The following is an 18,098-nucleotide window of genomic DNA, read 5'->3' as shown; positions in this document are numbered from 1 at the left end:
AAGTGTTAGAAAGACCATAGACGCTTCAGTCCTCTCTCTCACTCCTCAATAGAGACTTTGATCTCGTCCTTAGACAGGATTCACTGGCCTCTCTAAAAGGGAACACACACACACACAACTTTATGGCAATGAATAGCTATGAGATGGTGAGAGGAGCGCAGGGGGAGCTGATAAAAAGCGGAAAATGGGAGTCCTATGCCATGGCATGCTTTTGGTCCCCAGAGAGGGGCTTCCTTCTCCAGCTCCACTCTGAAAACAGGAGAGGAAACCAACCCATCGAAAAGTGAACCTTTGAAGAGGACCTCGGTTCAAACTAAACAGCATGCCAGAGATGCTTTCTACTGTTTTTCTCTTAGTGTGAACCTTTTTTTCCCCCCTCCCTTCCTCCTGTTTCTGGGGGTGGAGGGGGGAGGTGGGGATGTTGAGTGAGGGGGTGTTTTTTGGGTCACGGTTATATATTTGTCAAGTTGAAAGCTGCACACCAGCAATGGCGATTTGACAAGGTTGGAAACCAATCAAAGTTCTTATCGTCGGTGTATGAGATGAGAAATGAAGCCCCGGTCTTATTTCATGAGCCTGTATTCCAAAGTAAAGCATAAATTGTCATGAAATATATCTTGTCTAGATCCTTCCAGGAGCTTATTAAAAATAGTAACAGGCTTTCACCCATATATTTTTTGAATATTGAGATTTGTAGATCAACTTATAAAGTTATTCATACTTGGGAAAGCAGGAAAAAAATATTCCGGGAGGAACATTGCTGGGAAAGGAGGGAGTAGGAAAAAACTCTGTCGGAATGATAAATTAAACGGGCATTAGTATAATGCTGACAGGCTGTTAGTATATCTTAACGTAAAAAAAAATAATCAACATTTGGGCATATGACGTCACCACCTTCTTTATTCCATAGGCTACATATTATTAGAAGCTTATTGTGTACTGTGTGTTATATGTTTTGTTGTTTAATAAAGGCTAGCGCGCGCTCTAAGGTTTAAACCAAATATTTTGAGGGATATAAGACTCTAATCATAAATATAAAACGCAGTCCTGTGGAACTGATGGTTTTCAGCTACATTTAGAGAAAAGGTATTTTTAGTCGGGAAGTTTTATGTCTTAAACATACACATTTTTGCTAAAGAGAATTGTTTACCAAGTGAATAACTGTGTTAAATATGAGAGACATTATATCAGATAGAATACTTCAGACAGAATACATCTTTTACATTTTTTCAGCGTCACCGAGCACCTGCGAACCTTTTGATCGATTGGAAAAGACGAGTCAAAATGCGCTCTGAGCGCTACTTAGTTTAGCACATTTTTGGACTAAATGCGGCACCGTAGTTCATTGTTGATGTCAAAATGGCGTCTTCAATGTCACTCCTTGGACTGAGCCGAGCTTGTCTTTACAGTTCAATAAACAGGATCATTCTTAATCCGACCAGGTAAATATTACTGTTTCATTTCTTCTAAATGTGTAGGTCTATGCATTCCAACTGCCATAACAGAATCCACGACTGAACCATCCGCAAGACAACAGACCAGTGTCAGCTAACGCTAGCAGACTGAACTACTGCACAGACGAGGAAAATTAAGCTGTTGTTGTATAACTAAAATGTGACATTGGCTGTTTTACTTAATAACACGTTAAAAGTTTTATCCTCATTTATATCATGTGAACAGCGCACAAGTTTGATTGGTTTGTGATTGATGTTAGTCATAAGCTAGTCATCCGTTAGTCAGCTCTTTGGCAATGTGGTGCTAATTGTTCTGGTAAACACTAGGTCGAAGCTAAGTGAACTACTGACTGTAACCGAGGTGTTATCATCTTGATAGACTGTCATCGGGAAAAGAATCAGTTCAGTTCAGATCTGTTCGGTTTTGTTTGTATTGCGCTTCTCATAAAAGACCAAAGGCAGCTTTACAGAATACCAGGCCTAAGACCGCCGGTGAGCAGGACCGGGGCTATGGAACCAGTGCTTTTCAAAGCCTTTGATACCGCGCTGAGCGTGTTTGCCAACAGGATCAGTTATAAAAAGGTCATTCTCGGTTTTAATTTTGCATAAGTATGTAGTGGTTGTTGCTCATGAAATGTGGCTAAATTAGCATTTGCATCTCGAATTCATTTGCTACAGTGAGCTTGTACAGGTGTGGTCAGGTTATTTGAAAAACCATAAGATTTTATGTAATTTTGAATGTAATTTCAGTTAAGGCATCGGATGTACATGTTAAACTAGATGTACCTTCTGTACAGAAGTTCGGCTTTCATGTGTAAGCCGAACTGCCGCCCTTTCGAAATAACGGTAATGCGTGGCCCACATGACCTTCCGTGCGAGATGCTCTTGTCAAATGTGTTGATTGGTTCCGTGCCCTCCTACAGAGTTTTGTTCTCAGGTCGTTCATGTTATGCATAGTCTGCTGTATAAGGGGAGGTTTGAAAGCTTGTCTTTGGATATTTTGCCAGGTTTCTAAACAAATACGTCCCTGTTTGAGACTCAGTGTACGTCTGCGCTCCGTGCTATCCGACGGTGTGCTGGTAGCAACGTACACCTGAGAGAGCCACATTTAGAACCGTGTTGTAGGCTTGGCTGAACTGTGTTATATAAGCTCCGTTTGTCTCTGCAGTCAGATTGCAGTGTGGCCTGTGTTGACACTGTATATGTGAAGAAGGTCAGAGAGAGTTTGGCTGGTTTGTCTCACTGCTTTGTCATGCTGGACACTGGTGTGTGCTTTCACGGGGTTGTGGGTAACTCTGTTCCCAGGTGATTGCCTGTGAGTGGGCCTGCGTAAAGTCATGTCCACTCCGACCCTCCCACCGGGAACTCGCCAGAAACGCAACAGACAGAACCAGTATGAGAGTCAAGGGGAATCTGTGTATCCTCATCTTTTCCCCTGTTCCCTCTATCTCTGTTTCTTTTCTTTTCTTTTCTTTTCTTTCTTTTCTAGACACTGTAAGTCGTCCAAGTTAACCTGATATTTGCTCTGGTTTCTGTGCGTCTAATGCCTGATATGTGTCTGGTTTCTGTGCGTCTAATGCCTGATATGTCTCTGGTTTCTGTATGTCTGATTTCGTGGTTTCTCTTGCTTGTAGATCCATCAGCTCGTCAGGATGGAGGCTGGCAGAGAAGCAAGGCCAGGACTCCCAGCTGATCACTGTGGACGAGAAACTGGTGAGAATCCCAAACTGGGGAGGGCCGCAGACACCTGGCTCGGTGTGGTCGGGGTTTGTGGTGACTGGGCTTTGTTCAGTAGCATTGTCCTCGCCCTCTTCACTGCTCTCACGCATAGCGTTTATGAAAACTACAACAGTGCTCCAAACGAAAAGAGGGGCAGTTTAGTTTTCTGGGACTGTTTTCACTTTCAGAAAGTTTCAGTCAAAGGAGAGAGAGAGAGAGCGCACATGTCTTTGTCTTTGCTGGTTAGTGCACATGCAGACACCTCACAGGAAGCCACAGGACTGAATGTGCATCTGAAACCTTTTAAAAAGAGCCGTCTGTTTGTAATGGAAAAGGTAACCGCTTTGTAGTGTCCCTCCCAGCTGAGGGGTTATGTTTTGAATAATGACTCAAAACAATATGACTACAGCAAAAACTTCTTTCATGATTATAAAAAAGTGATAGAACTCTTTTTTTTTTTTTTTTCACCCCTTAATCTACATAGCTGTCCTTGAGGTGATCTGTAACACCACCTCCTTTTAAAGCCACACACACACACACACATATTAGAGGCAATATATAAACGTGGAGACAGGGCAGGAGGGAGGACTGAAGAGTAGATGAACAGGGAGGTAGTGAAGGGAGAGAGAGAGACAGACACAGAGAGAGAGAGAGAGAGACAGACACAGAGAGAGAGAGAGAGAGACAGACACAGAGAGAGAGAGAGAGAGACAGACACAGAGAGAGAGAGAGAGACAGACACAGAGAGAGAGAGAGAGAGACAGACAGAGAGAGAGACAGAGAGAGAGAGACAGAGAGAGAGAGACAGAGAGAGAAGCAGGCAGACTCTCTCATTCTCTCCCATATCTTTCTCTGAACGCGTCTGCGTTGATAAATAAGCCTGCCTCACTAGTTTAATAGTTGGGGCCACTTTGAAATGAAAGGAAAGAGGGGAAAAAGGGCGGGATGGGGGGGGGGGGGTGCTGGCTAAAAGACGCCCGCTGTTCCCTCACCGCTGGACATGAGCACTTCATTGTAGAGCCACTGTAGAAGGTGTTCTCTCCCCGAACCCACGACTCAAACCATCTCAGATTCCTTCTATTCAGTCAGAACTCTGGCTCAGACAGAGACGGGACCAGAACAGGCGACCTTTGCGGGGGAGGAAAGTTAAAACTTTTCCGCTTTCCAATCAGAAAACAATGTTTTTATGCGAACAAGGCGCCGACAGCAGGTCTGGGTGCTTTGGCTAAGTGTCAGGTCTTTGCTTACTATAGTCATTTGCGAGTAGTTTGGATTCAACTCGTGCGCTGTCCCAGCCTTTGGCTTCAGTCAGGCATTTTTACCACACACCATCTCAGTTTCATCAGATGTACTATGATCCTCCTTCTCTTGTAAAATTATTCAAACAAGATGTGTAATGCTTTGAGTTCTCTGTCTCATGCTAATGATGGAGGCTTCCACTCCCCACCAGGTCTGTTCCGAATCAAACAGAATGGGACGCCAACAAACACTCGGCTAGGTTTAAACACTCAGAATGTCCAAGTTTAAACAATCGACCTTTCTCTCTTCAGCGCATGAATCAAAACCAGTCACGTCGCTTGACTGCCCCGCAGTTTTTCTTTTGTGCTCTGCCCCATTGAAAATAAAGATCAGATTTTGTATGAAATCGTTTGAAGAGGGGCTGACCAGAGTAAAAGGTAGCTTTTACATATTGTAAACGTGGTTTTGCCGACGAAATGTAAATACGAAGGTCACGTCGGCTCCATAGCCGCTTGGCTGTAGTGCTCAGCGAATCGCAGGCGTCGCACACACACCGGGCCCAAACGGAGAGAGACGGCGAGCGGAGAGGAGCCGCGGTAGCTGCCGTGGAAACGCTCGCATACCGTCTCGCCTGAGATCCGTAACGCTTGTTGCATTTCAGAGGAGGGCAGTTGCAGAGTTGCGTGATTGCGGCTGGTTGCTGCACCCCCCCTCCCCCCTGGAGGGCCGGTACTTGCTGGCTTTTGTTGGTAATTGCTGTTTGATTAAGCATGCTGGGCCGTGAGAAAAGCCCAGGGACCGCAGGGATGTGTGGGCGCCCGCCAGGATCTCAGACCAAACACATGACTGACCCTACACTCATCACAACACCGTCTATGAAACAAGAGAGAAAGAAGTTTGTCTTTAGATAATGTTTCATTAGATATCTGAACACATGCACATTTTATTATTATTTCATTATTATTATTATTTTTACTGTGGGGGGGAAAAAAAGAGAGGGTGAGAAGTGGGGTTGGTGGAATCAGACGTTCAGCCGGCGGGGTGTGCGTGTGTGTGCGTGTGTGTGCGTGTGTGTGCGTGTGTGTGCGTGTGTGTGTGCGTGTGTGTGTGCGTGTGTGTGTGTGTGTGTGTGTTGTACTGACTGAGATGCCTGATCTTTTTTGTGGTGTTGAGTAATCTGTTTTGTGGCGATCCTTAAGGGGTCGACCAATTCAATAAAACCACCATAAAAGTGACAAACACCCGTTTAGCATGTGATATTTTCACTATAAAACACATATTTAACATGTGATCTTTTCACTATAAAACACATATTTAACTTGTGATATTTTCACTATAAAACACATATTTAACTTGTGATATTTTCACTATAAAACACATATTTAACATGTGATATTTTCACTAAAAAACACATATTTAACATGTGATATTTTCACTATAAAACACATATTTAACATGTGATATTTTCACTAAAAAACACATATTTAACATGTGATCTTTTCACTATAAAACACATATTTAACATGTGATATTTTCACTATAAAACACATATTTAACATGTGATATTTTCACTATAAAACACACAAAGTGACAAACGCACCTCTAACGTGATATTTTCACTTAAAAAAAAAAAAGAAAAAAAAAGAACAGTGAACATTGTTCTCATTAAGTAACTTTGTTTGATGGAGGAAAAAAAAACTTGTGGGGGAAAAAGAAATCTTTCTGTGATGTTTTGCTTTCACAATCTTGGTTTCAGCTCGGACTTTAATTTGAAAATCAGATTATTCAAATCACAACTGAAGTTTGACTTTTGTCGACATCATGCGTCTTAAACCTTTTAGTTTGTTATCAGTCAGAACACTGATACAAATCTCTTTTTCAAAACTTTTAAAAGGTTTTCCAGTCTACAGCGTAACCAACTCCATTTAGTCTGTCAGGTGAAGCAATTTGCTCATTAGCAGTAGACAGACAGACAGGCTGCACGTAGGCTGTCTTTGGTCCCATTTGTCCTAATTCAGAGCTGTGTCAGACAGGCTGTGTCAGCTTAAACGACCAGTGCTGTTTAAGGTGTCTGTCAAGGGCGTTGTCAGTATGAGGAGGTAAAGCAGTCTGTACCGGTATGAACTGATGCACTTCCTCTGTCTACATGTGAAGAGGAGGAGAAGGCTGTGAATCGGACGGCACTGACCCATCCTCCCCTCCCTACTCCATCTCTCCTCCTCCTCCTCCTCTTTCGCATCACTCCTTTCCCCTTTACCACATGTGTCTCTAGTGTCTTGTTTTGTCTAGCTCCTCTCCATACCAGGTGCTTTTGTGAAAGAAAAAAAAAAGATTCAAGGCTGGGAAGACGGGGTCAAAGGACACGGCTCTTTGAAGAGAACCCTACACGAGGCTGTGTGTGTCAGCCACTGGGTTTTCATTTATTTCATTTACTTCACTTTGCACAGAGAGTTTTTCATTTACTTCACTCTCCAGGAGAGTTTTCTGTTTACTTAACACTCCTGAGAGTGAATATTTTATTTACTTAACACCAGAGTGAACATTTCCTCTACTTAACACTCCAGAGAGAGGGGGCTTTTTTTATTTGCTTAACACTCCAGTAAAGAACCCACAGCTGTGTATGACAGACTTCTGAATAACAGACGTGCTCTGGGTAACAGACGTGCTCTGTACAACAGACGTGCTCTGTATAACAGACGTGCTCTGAATGACAGACGTGCTCTGAATGACAGACGTGCACTGTATAACAGACGTGCTCTGAATAACAGACGTGCTCTGAATGACAGACGTGCTCTGGGTGACAGACGTGCTCTGAATAACAGACGTGCACTGTATAACAGACGTGCTCTGAATAACAGACGTGCTCCGGGTGACAGACAAGTTCTGAATGACAGACGTGCTCCGGGTGACAGACGTGCTCTGAATGACAGACGTGCTCTGAATGACAGACGTGCTCTGGGTGACAGACGTGCTCTGAATGACAGACGTGCTCTGAATGACAGACGTGCTCTGTATAACAGACGTGTTCTGAATAACAGACGTGCTCTGAATAACAGACGTGCTCTGTATGACAGACGTGCTCTGTATGACAGACGTGCTCTGTATAACAGACGTGCTCTGAATGACAGACGTGCTCTGGGTGACAGACATGCTCTGAATGACAGACTCGCTTTGAATAACAGACGTGCTCTGGGTAACAGACGTGCTCTGTATAACAGACGTGCTCTGAATAACAGACATGTTCTGAATAACAGACGTGCTCTGAATAACAGACTCGCTCTGTATAACAGACGTGCTCTGTATAACAGACGTGCTCTGTATAACAGACATGTTCTGAATAACAGACATGTTCTGAATAACAGACGTGCTCTGAATAACAGACGTGCTCTGTATGACAGACGTGCTCTGTATAACAGACGTGCTCTGAATGACAGACGTGCTCTGTATAACAGACATGTTCTGAATAACAGACGTGCTCTGAATAACAGACGTGTTCTGAATAACAGACGTGCTCTGTATGACAGACGTGCTCTGTATAACAGACGTGCTCTGAATGACAGACGTGCTCTGGGTGACAGACATGCTCTGAATGACAGACTCGCTTTGAATAACAGACGTGCTCTGGGTAACAGACGTGCTCTGTATAACAGACGTGCTCTGTATAACAGACATGTTCTGAATAACAGACGTGCTCTGAATAACAGACTCGCTCTGAATAACAGACGTGCTCTGTATAACAGACGTGCTCTGTATAACAGACATGTTCTGAATAACAGACGTGCTCTGTATGACAGACGTGCTCTGTATAACAGACGTGCTCTGAATAACAGACGTGCTCCGGGTGACAGACGTGCTCCGGGTGACAGACGTGCTCTGAATAACAGACGTGCACTGTATAACAGACGCGCTCTGTATAACAGACGTGCTCTGAATAACAGACGTGCTCTGGGTAACAGACGTGCTCTGAATAACAGACTCGCTCTGAATAACAGACGTGCTCCGGGTGACAGACGCGCTCTGAATAACAGACGTGCTCTGGGTAACAGACGTCCTCTGAATAACAGACGTGCTCTGGGTGACAGACGTGCTCTGGGTAACAGACGTCCTCTGAATAACAGACGTGCTCTGGGTGACAGACGTGCTCTGGGTAACAGACGTGCTCTGAATAACAGACGTGCTCTGGGTAACACACGTGCTCTGAATAACAGACGTGCTCTGTGGTCTGGAGCGTTTGGTCCTGAGTCTGGCTCTATGTCCCATTTCCCTTAGTCGACTGAACTGAGTGTTTCCCTGCAGCTGCACTCATGTTCAGGAGGTGTCATCTGAAGTCCTAATCATATGCCCGCAGGTTGTGACTGTGTGTGGATGTAGACCTGCGTGTTTATAAACAAATGAATTTGGTAGTTATCTGTCCAGAGAGTCACAAGATGCAATGTTCCCTTTGGCTGCGGGTTTTTACCGGTCAGCCGAGGTGATATCACGGAGGCTGCCGGGCAGCTCGGTCATCTGGAGCGTTTGTTGTGCGTTAGAACATTCGTATTGTTTTTGCAGAGAAAAGAGTTATTTTTTCCTGTCTGGTCTTGATAAACTCAGACGTTTGACATTGCAGAGTAATCCGTATCACAAAAGGCTGGTTTGGAAGGCATGCTAATTTTATGGTCATGGGGTTTTGCTTTAGTACATCTGGGATAATAGAACCGTGTCCCCTGTAGGAGCTCAGTCACAGTGGTCTCTGGTCTCTGTGGTCTGTGGTCTCTGTGGTCTCTGGTCTCAGTGGTCTCTGTGGTCTCTGGTCTCAGTGGTCTCTGGGGTCTCTGGTCTCAGTGGTCTCTGGTCTCTGTGGTCAGTGGTCTCTGTGGTCAGTGGTCTCTATGGTCTCAGTGGTCTCTGGGGTCTCTGGTCTCAGTGGTCTCTGGTCTCTGTGGTCAGTGGTCTCTGTGGTCAGTGGTCTCTATGGTCTCAGTGGTCTCTGTGGTCAGTGGTCTCTATGGTCTCAGTGGTCTCTGGTCTCTGTGGTCTTTGCGGTCTCTGTGGTCCGTGGTCTCTGTGGTCTCTGGTCTCTGTGGTCTATGTGGTCTAAGGTCTTAGTGGTCCTGCATTGTGACTGTGGGCACACTCTCTCGGTCACCAGCTTGGCAGGGTCACTGGTGCGTATTGGCACAGTCTGTTTCTTAGTTGATTACCACACAGCACATTTGACATTGCTCTTGTACACAGAGATGTTTGAGTGTGTACAGTGTTCGAAATATTGTGTGTGTGTGTGTGTCAGAGAGAGAGAGTGTGTCTGTGTGTGTGTGTGTGTGTGCGCGCGCGCGCGTGTGTGTGTGTGTGTGCGTGCCTGTGTGTCAGAGAGAGACAGTGTGTGTGTGTGTTTTATGAAATCCATGGTGTGAAAGGTTGAGGTTTTATGTCTTTTGGGCCGTGTGGGGCTGACGGTCGTATAAATTGAATTTGCCTGTGTGTAATCCAGTTTGTCTAGCTCAGCCTTTAGCGTTGAAAGTTTTTTCGAGTTTGTCTTTTCAGTTTGTTCTGATTTGTGTGTAAACAGTGTCAGGCCAGGACTGAAGAAGCATTGTTATATAAGCATCAGCGTAAACTCTGAGGTAGATAGAATTAGCTGGTTGGACTGTTCCACGTCCAGATGGGTTGGTCAAATCAACCCTGACTTATTCACCTTCTCCAAGCCACAGTCTCTCAGTAACAGAGGAAACAAATCAACAAACACAAACAGTGGGGAATGTGGCCTGCGAATATGAAAGTCTCACACACACACACACACACAAACAAACACAGATCCTGACTGTAACATGAGAATGAAGAGACCTGTCAGTGCCAGCTGCAGCCCAGCACCCTGCTCACACACTCGCACACACACACACACACACATGCGCACGCGCACACACACACACGCGCTCGCGCACGCACAGTGCATGTTTGTTTCCATTAGTGACCTGTGTGTCCAATAGGTAATTAACTGAGATATCACACCTCAAAGATGAACAAACGGGATATGTTACACAACTGAGAGGAGCTGCATGACAGACATGCCCTGGCTGTGTGTGTGTGTGTGTGTTTGCGTGTGTGCGTGTGTGTGCGTGTGTGTGCGTGCGTGTGTGCGTGCGTGTGCGTGCGTGTGCGTGTGTTTGCGTGTGTGTTTGCGTGTGTGTTTGCGTGTGTGTGTGTGCGCGTGCGTGTGTGCGCGTGCGTGTGCGCGTGCGTGCGTGTGCGTGTGTGTGTGCGTGTGTGTGTGCGCGTGTGTGTGGTGGGCTCAGAGTGAGGTGTTTTTTAGTGAGGAGTGAGAGGAGGGTCCAGAATCTGGTGGGCTGAAGGCACAGTCTGTCTGTCAGTGTGACGGACAGCTGTGCTTCAGGGGCAGGGAAAAGACGGTTTAATAAGAGAAGCTGGCGGATACGCTGTCGGATGTGGGCGTGTCGCACAGCGGTGGAGCGTTGGCGGAGAGCGTAATGACGGCGGGAGCGCAGAGAGCGTCCGCGGGCTGATGTGCAGGCTGAGACGGATAAGCCAGGGCTCTTAAATGTAGACTAATATAACACAGCTAGCAGTGATTTGCTTGTAGTTGTTGGACGAGCTACAGCGTGGAATATGAGCGCTCCTCAGTTGTTTAATGAAGGAAATTAGTTTCCCCTTCTGAAGACGAGATAGCAGCCAAACATCTGTCCTAATTAAAGACGTTGGTTTTTACCGTCCAAGTCGGCCGGAGAATAAAAAACCTATTTTAAACCCCAGATGACAAAGAGGTTTTTCAGCACTAAATGAAACGGGTCAGGCTGCTGCCCCATGTGAAGAGCAGGTACGGCAGCGAATAGCCGCACGGGCTGAAGGGTGTGAGGAACAGGTTAGGTGGCGACCAGCCCGTGGATTTTCCCATAAACGAGTGGGCGTGTGTTGGGCAGAGGAGGAAGAGCGGTTGTTTAATTGCTTTACATCTCGTTTTCGTTTCAGCTGGCTTTTGTTTGGCCCGCCCCCCCGCCCTTCTCGTGCTTTCGGTCGTTGCTCTCTCGCCAGAGCGGGAACGTACAGGACTGGGTTCCCAGACGAGGATTAAGACCTTGATCCAAATTGCATTTTGAATATGGAAAATCTCTATTCAAATTGCAGTTCAGCCTCAGACTAATCCGTCCTTCAAGACACCAGCCAACGGTTTTGTAAGGTGTTTAGTTCACTATGGAGATAAAACACGGCGTTGTGTGTGTGTGACGTCGCGTTGACGTTTCCGTGTCTCCCGCACTCGTCTGCATATGAAGTCCGCTGACCGGTATATGTCTCGTATGGATTCAAGGCTAAATTAAAAATATCCCCACGGAACAAAACGCACCACACCTCTGTCCCACTTCTCAAATGTGTAACTCGCATACTTTCTACTCGGGTTTCCAGAATCGGCGACGGGAGCCCTGTGTGTTTAGTTTTATAGGTGGCTAGAGTACTCTTCTCCCTGGTCCGGCCCAGATCCGCTTTAATCGTCAGAGACAAGGGTAGAGGAACCGCTCTGAGCGTGTGGTAGAGCAAAGGGAGAAAGAAGGAACTCCGTCAGTAAGTTAGGACATAAAGAGGGTGTTCACCTTTGTGTCCACCCCGTTTATAGATGACCAGCTCAGGGGAGCGATTTTTTTGAACAATTTATTGATTCGTTGATTCATTTCTGCCTAATGTGAAGCTGAAGGGTCTGCGGTGGCGTTTTTGGACCGAACAGTTCTGTTCTGCGCTGTCTCGGAGAACGTACACGTCGAGCCTGCTGTGCGTGTTTCAGTTCCTCTGTAGGAGGTTCCTGTCCTGGAAGAGAAAGAACATGGTGACAAGTTCTGTCAGCAGCAGCGGCGAGATGACGCTCTCAGCCCAGCCGCGGTTTCTCGCCCCTCACAACGCTCTCCGTGACTCTCCGTGACCGTCAATCAGAATTTTTTAGTTTACGCCTTTGTCAGAGAAGAGGCCAGACTTTCAACTCTTAAGACATCAGGCAAAATCAGATGAGCAGACAGATTAAAGTTTTCCACGCGGGAGTAAAGAGCTGGTTCCACCCTGAAATAGAAGTCTCCTTTTTCTCGCCAGGAGCACAAGGCTACCTGTTTTTTTTGGGGTTTTTTTTGTTTTTTTCCCCCTAAAGTCTTGAACGTGAAGCGTTGGCTGGCTGTGTCGGTCGGCGGGACAACGTGGAGGCTTTGTTCAGGCGGAGCGCAGGCCTCTGGAGCCGCAGACGTGAAAGGACTCCAGTGGCCTTTATTTCAGTGGGAGCCGGAGTTGTCAGAAATAAGGACACGCTTTCACGTGATGGACACTTGGCCAGCCTTTCTCCCCCCTCTTTTCAGGCCGGTACTCTGTCTGCAGATCCAGGTATTGTGGAGCCTGTGAATAGTGTCAAACTTCATAGCTCTCATTTCTCTTCCTGTACGAGGTAGAAGAAAAGTTTGGTGTTCCCCTTTGTGGTCCCCTCCACCCCCCCCCCCACCCCTCCCTCCTGAAGGAGAGCCATATTTAAGCTACCACTACTTGTTTTGTGGATGGGCCTTTGTGTTGATGTCTGCCAGGCAGGTCACTCAGCGAGTGTTTATGCTTTAATATATGCTAATGGAAAAGTCTAGACATCCTTTTTTTTCTGCTTTGCTTTACAGGACAATGGAGATCACCCACAATTTTTTTTTTCTCTCTCTCTCTCTCTCTTTTTTTTTTTTTAAATCCGACACTGTAGACTGTGCAAAAAAAAAAAAAAAAAAGAACCTGAACCAGTGCACGTCCACCATGTCTGCAAATCTATACATAGCATATGTAGCCTATGCTTACCATAGTCTGGATTGGTAATCCCATAGGGATCAGGTTTAATCCCAGCATGTCTGAGAGACTGGTTGTCATGCAGACCTCATTGAGTTATATTTGTTTGAGGAGTCATGGATTGCTCTCAGAAAGATAATACGCGTACACGCTTAGTTAGTGTTTGGGTTCGTAAATCAACGGTTTTGGGTTTGAACCAAGGCTGGAGAACTGAATGGAAAAACCAGGGGAGCTCGTGGAAGTAAATTTCAAATGGAGAAACATCTTCTCAGTCCCTTGAACCGACCCAGTGAAGAATAGAGGGCCAGTAAACAGGACTGATTTACTGCCATACACGACACTGTCTGGTGTGGCAGGACAGTGTCAGACATCAGGAGGTCCAGACAGGCCTTTTTTCGGCCAATCACAGTGGCTCGTGCGCTGGATGGGTGACATCAGCCTCTAGAGCATGGCTAAACTATCACCACTATTTGACCAAGACAGCAGACGATCAGTTTAAAAAACCATAAGACTAGAGGTCACCAACGCAACATTGGTCTGTGTAAACTGTCATTTTTAATAGACTCAAGTTATGTTTAAGAAAGAAAGAAAAGAAGATAGATTGACTCAGAGAGGTACTGGATGAAGGTCTTTACTGAGACTGCAATACAAGAAGTGTTTCGTATGTCGCTCAACAGAAATAAACAGTAATACTAATTTATAAGATAAACAGACTAAAAATGAAGGAAAACTTTTCTTGGAAGATTTCTGTGGACTTTCTGCCATGTGTATCTTTTGGAATAAATGAAAGAAAGAACCATACAGAAATGAAAATGATTTGGTTGACATGAAAATGTGTTGTGAAGTGTAGTAACAGCGAGAGGTGGGTTTACTGGGAGCTTTTGTCTGGCTAATGTAGCTGGCTTCCCATCACGCCCCATTCCCATCAGGAATGATCTCTTTGCTTTTGCTCCCGTTTTACCCCACGTAACTCAGACTGGAGTATTTTTATTGTCCGGAACAAATCGAAAACCTCTAAAATGTCCCCTCTTATAGCCACAGATGACAAACTGGGAAGCGACAGGAAATTTCTGCATGACTTTTGCATATTTCAAATACGCTGGATTCCATTTGGAGTGGCTCAGGCTTCAGATGTTGGCCTGGTTATATAAAGAACAACTTCCTTTACCTAATGGTCTTTCGTCAGCCGTCTCTCCCGTTGAACTAATGCGCTGTGTAATTCCCTCTAGGCCTTCACACCTGAGAGGCCGGCAGGCTGCGGGGGCTTTGACTGCAGTCCCGCGGTGAAAATCATCCCAAAACGCCTGGCTCAGAGCTGTTAAAACCTCTGAGAAATGAGCCTGTCTAGACAGAGTGTTTGCATTCAGAGGCAAAGCCTGGCACTCACGCGCCCTTCAGGTGTTAGCCCGACGCCTCTGCCGAGACCTGCGTTATTAGAGTGGCTTTTTCAAATGAACGTTTATTTCATTAGTCTTTTTATGTTTTTTCGCTGCTATGGATAAACTGGCATCTCTATAGATTGTATCTGCGGAATTGATTTTAGCTCACTTGCTACCTTGTCGTGCCAGATCAGGAGAAGGGTGTGAAGCTCATGATACAGAGAAACATTTGATGATTTTTCACAGAGTGTCATTGATCTGTCTGAATAGGGGACAGATTATTCACTAGCATACAGGACGTGAACACAGGGCAGAAAAAAAAAACAGATTGGGTCTAAGGGCTTGATGTCGTCACATCTGACACATTTTTAGTTCCCTAGCATTGTAAATATCTTTCTCTTTTTCTTTTCCCCGTTTCCTGTCCAGGACATCACGACGTTGACTGGCGTTCCCGAGGAGCACATTAAGACCCGGAAAGTTCGCATCTTTGTTCCTGCCCGCACCGCCATGCAGTCAGGAGTGAAAAACACCCAGAAGTGGAAGATGGATTTCGACACACGAGAACGCTGGGAGAACCCACTCATGGGTTGGGCCTCCACGTAAGCTCATTCCAGTATCCCCCTTCACACAAACACCTCCTCCTGTCCTCCTCCTTTACCCAAACACCTCCTATTGTCTCCACCCAAACAGGTACTCCTGTCTCCACCTCCAAACAAACTCCTCCTCCTGTCATTCCCTACTGCTCTCCAACCAAACACCTCCTCCTGTCATTCCCTACTGCTGTCCACCCAAACACCTCCTCCTGTCTCAACCTCCACATAAACACCTCCTCCTCTGCCCCCCCCCAAACACCTCCTCCTGCCTCACCCCTCCACCCAAACACCCCCACCTGCCATTCCCTACTGCTCTCCACCCAAACACCTTCACCTTTCTCCACCTCCACCCGAACACCTCCTATTGTCTCCACCCAAACAGGTACTCCTGTCTCCACCTCCACACAAACACCTCCTCCTGTCATTCCCTACTGCTCTCCACCCAAACACCGCTACCTTTCTCCACCTCCACCCAAACACCTCCTCTTCTCTCCCCCTTCTACCCAAACACCTCCTATTGTTTCCCCCTCTGCCCAAACACCTCCTGTTGTCTCCACTCAAACACCTCCTCCTGTCTCCACCTCCACATAAACACCTCCTCCTCTGCCCCCCCAAACACCTCCTCCTGTCTCACCCCTCCACCCAAACACCTCCACCTGCCATTCTCTACTGCTCTCCACCCAAACACCTCCACCTTTCTCCACCTCCACCCAAACACCTCCTCTTCTCTCCCCCTTCTACCCAAACACCTCCTATTGTCTCCCCCTCGACCCAACACCTCCTATTGTCTCCACCTCCATATAAACACCTCCTTCTCTGCCCCCCCCCCCAAGCACCTCCTCCTGCCTCACCCCTCCACCCAAACACCTCCACCTGCCATTCCCTACTGCTCTCCACCCAAACACCTCCACCTTTCTCCACCTACCCCTGTTGTCCCAAACACACCAGACCACACCACACCACATCAGCCTGGGTGACGGAGAATGTAATCCTACTGATTTTATATAAACTGAGACTATACAATAGAAAATAATGACTATGAAAAATAAATACCATTGAAGTGCTTTTGAAAGCGATGGTTTTCATGAGTTTGGGAACGTCTTTCACTTCTGGATTTAATCTGCCTGGCTTCTGGCATGTTTCAGAGCTGATCCACTGTCCAACATGGTCCTTACCTTCGGCTCCAAAGAGGATGCCATCGCGTTCGCTGAGAAAAACGGTACGCTCTCCCGCAGGACATTTCTGCTTAAAGCAGCGGCCTGTCAACGCCGCAGCTCTCTCATCACGGGCTGATCACACGGGGACGGGGTTTTTTCTGAGGCAGAAAAGTTAACTTGTAGATGACCTATGATATAGTTCGTCCAGTACGACTGTATGAGATGCCCCTCATCAAACCTTGTTTTCTCTCTTTCTCTCGCTCTGTTTGTTTGTTCCTGAAGGCTGGAGTTACGATATAACGGAGAAGAGAACTCCGAAGCCAACGGTCAAATCTTATGGCGCAAATTTCTCTTGGAACAAAAGGACGCGTCGCTCCGCCAAGTAGAGAAATAGACACCATTCGTCTGTCACTTCACTTCTGATCTTAAACAGACTTGTAAAAAAAATTCTATTCCTTTATGTGTGTTAATAAAAGCCATTCTGATCCGCTGCGTGGTCACATGCTTCTTTCCTGTTGAATGTTATGGTTTTAGGGTCTGTGGCGTGATGCTAGCTGTGGTGGTTTTCTCGTCAGAGCTGAAGGTGACTTGAATGTGATCATTATGAGAAATGAGTTTTAATATCTGTTCAGTGAACAAACAGGCTGTGAACCAAGATCGCCTTCACATGTGAAAACGCTTCTCCTTCCTGGCACCTTTAATCTCAAAAAAAAAACAAAAAACCCCAACTGTCACTGTGCTGGTCCTGCGGGCTCCACTGCAGAGCGTTTGAAGGTTATGGATTTAGTTGTGCAACATCAAACAGTTTGATTTGGAGCCTTTTTGCAAAAGTGCCTGGATCAGTATCTCTCCCATTCAGTTTTACTGGTGTCTCTGTCCCCGCTGACTTTCGCTGTTCGGTTTTCGTCCGTCACACCTGATTCAACAGTAAGCCGTTGACTGGCTGAGTGAGAGTTAGTTCTGTCCTTCCAGGCCCAAATGAGGTGGGCTGAGAGTGGCTGCGGAAGCCCGCGGGTCTGCCACTCTGTTTCCACTGTTTGTTGTACTGGGTTTTTATAAAGGAGCTTTAGCCAACGGAGTTGAAATGGTTTTTTTTTTTGGTTTTTTTTTTAAAGCACTATGTGTTCTCTGAGATGAACTAACACGTAACGTTTCATTTCACTGGAGAGATTGTCCTCTTGCTCAAGTGTACGACGTTTTCCAACACACACACACACACACACACACGTGAGTCTCTCAGACACAGCACAGTTAATGTTGGAGAGAGAGGAGGAGATTTGGGGGGGTGGGGGGGGGGGGGGGGGGTTAAAATGTCAGGCTCTAAAGGACTGAGGCACAGGTAGATATGTTGTCTCTCATGTCTCTCCCGGGGCCGCTGTAAGATGAGAAAAACAGGTGTCCCGCTCGGCTCCAACTGGAAAAGCGCTGGTCATTTAATATCTAGTCATGTTATCTTTCTGGTAGAGTGTTCTGCACCACACACACTCGCTCGCCTGCGCACCGGAGCTCCAACTCCGCCGACGGCTTTTTGTTTTCTCTCCTCTGGAGGCTTTGGCTGCAGCTCCGATCCCGGAGAAATATACACTCAAATGTTTTTTTGTTGTTTTTTTTTTTCTTGTCCCTATTAAATCAAAATTGACCTCCTGACCACAGTGTTCTGACTTCCGTCAGCTCAGAGAAAAATTCCGGTTTTCTGAGGATGCGGAGGACCGGTGTGCCAGCAGATGAAAGATGTTCCATAATCATAATTGTCCTTGTGTAGTAATCGTTATG

At 46.2% G+C, this 18,098-nt stretch overlaps 1 protein-coding gene across 1 annotated transcript; it reads left to right on the top strand.

Annotated features, from left to right (window-relative positions):
- The first annotated feature begins 1,352 nt into the window (after positions 1-1,352).
- ndufs4 (NADH:ubiquinone oxidoreductase subunit S4) lies at positions 1,353-16,814 on the top strand. The gene is made up of 5 exons (XM_030780860.1): positions 1,353-1,442; positions 3,089-3,167; positions 15,002-15,174; positions 16,314-16,387; positions 16,608-16,814. The coding sequence occupies exons 1-5, from the start codon at positions 1,360-1,362 to the stop codon at positions 16,709-16,711; spliced, it is 513 nt and encodes a 170-aa protein (XP_030636720.1). The 5' UTR covers positions 1,353-1,359; the 3' UTR covers positions 16,712-16,814.
- Positions 16,815-18,098: the final 1,284 nt, after the last annotated feature.

The sequence above is a fragment of the Chanos chanos genome, chromosome 1 (genome assembly GCF_902362185.1).
Source record: "Chanos chanos chromosome 1, fChaCha1.1, whole genome shotgun sequence".
Classification (NCBI taxonomy): Eukaryota; Metazoa; Chordata; class Actinopteri; order Gonorynchiformes; family Chanidae; genus Chanos; species Chanos chanos.
This window is presented reverse-complemented; position numbering and strand designations above follow the sequence as displayed.

Coding starts and splice junctions, on each gene's coding strand:
- ndufs4 (XM_030780860.1), top strand. CDS start 1,360: ATGGCGTCTTCAATGTCACTCCTTGGACTGAGCCGAGCTTGTCTTTAC. Junction 3,168..15,001: donor TCACTGTGGACGAGAAACTG/GTGAGAATCCCA, acceptor TTTCCTGTCCAG/GACATCACGACGTTGACTGG. Junction 16,388..16,607: donor CGCGTTCGCTGAGAAAAACG/GTACGCTCTCCC, acceptor TTGTTCCTGAAG/GCTGGAGTTACGATATAACG.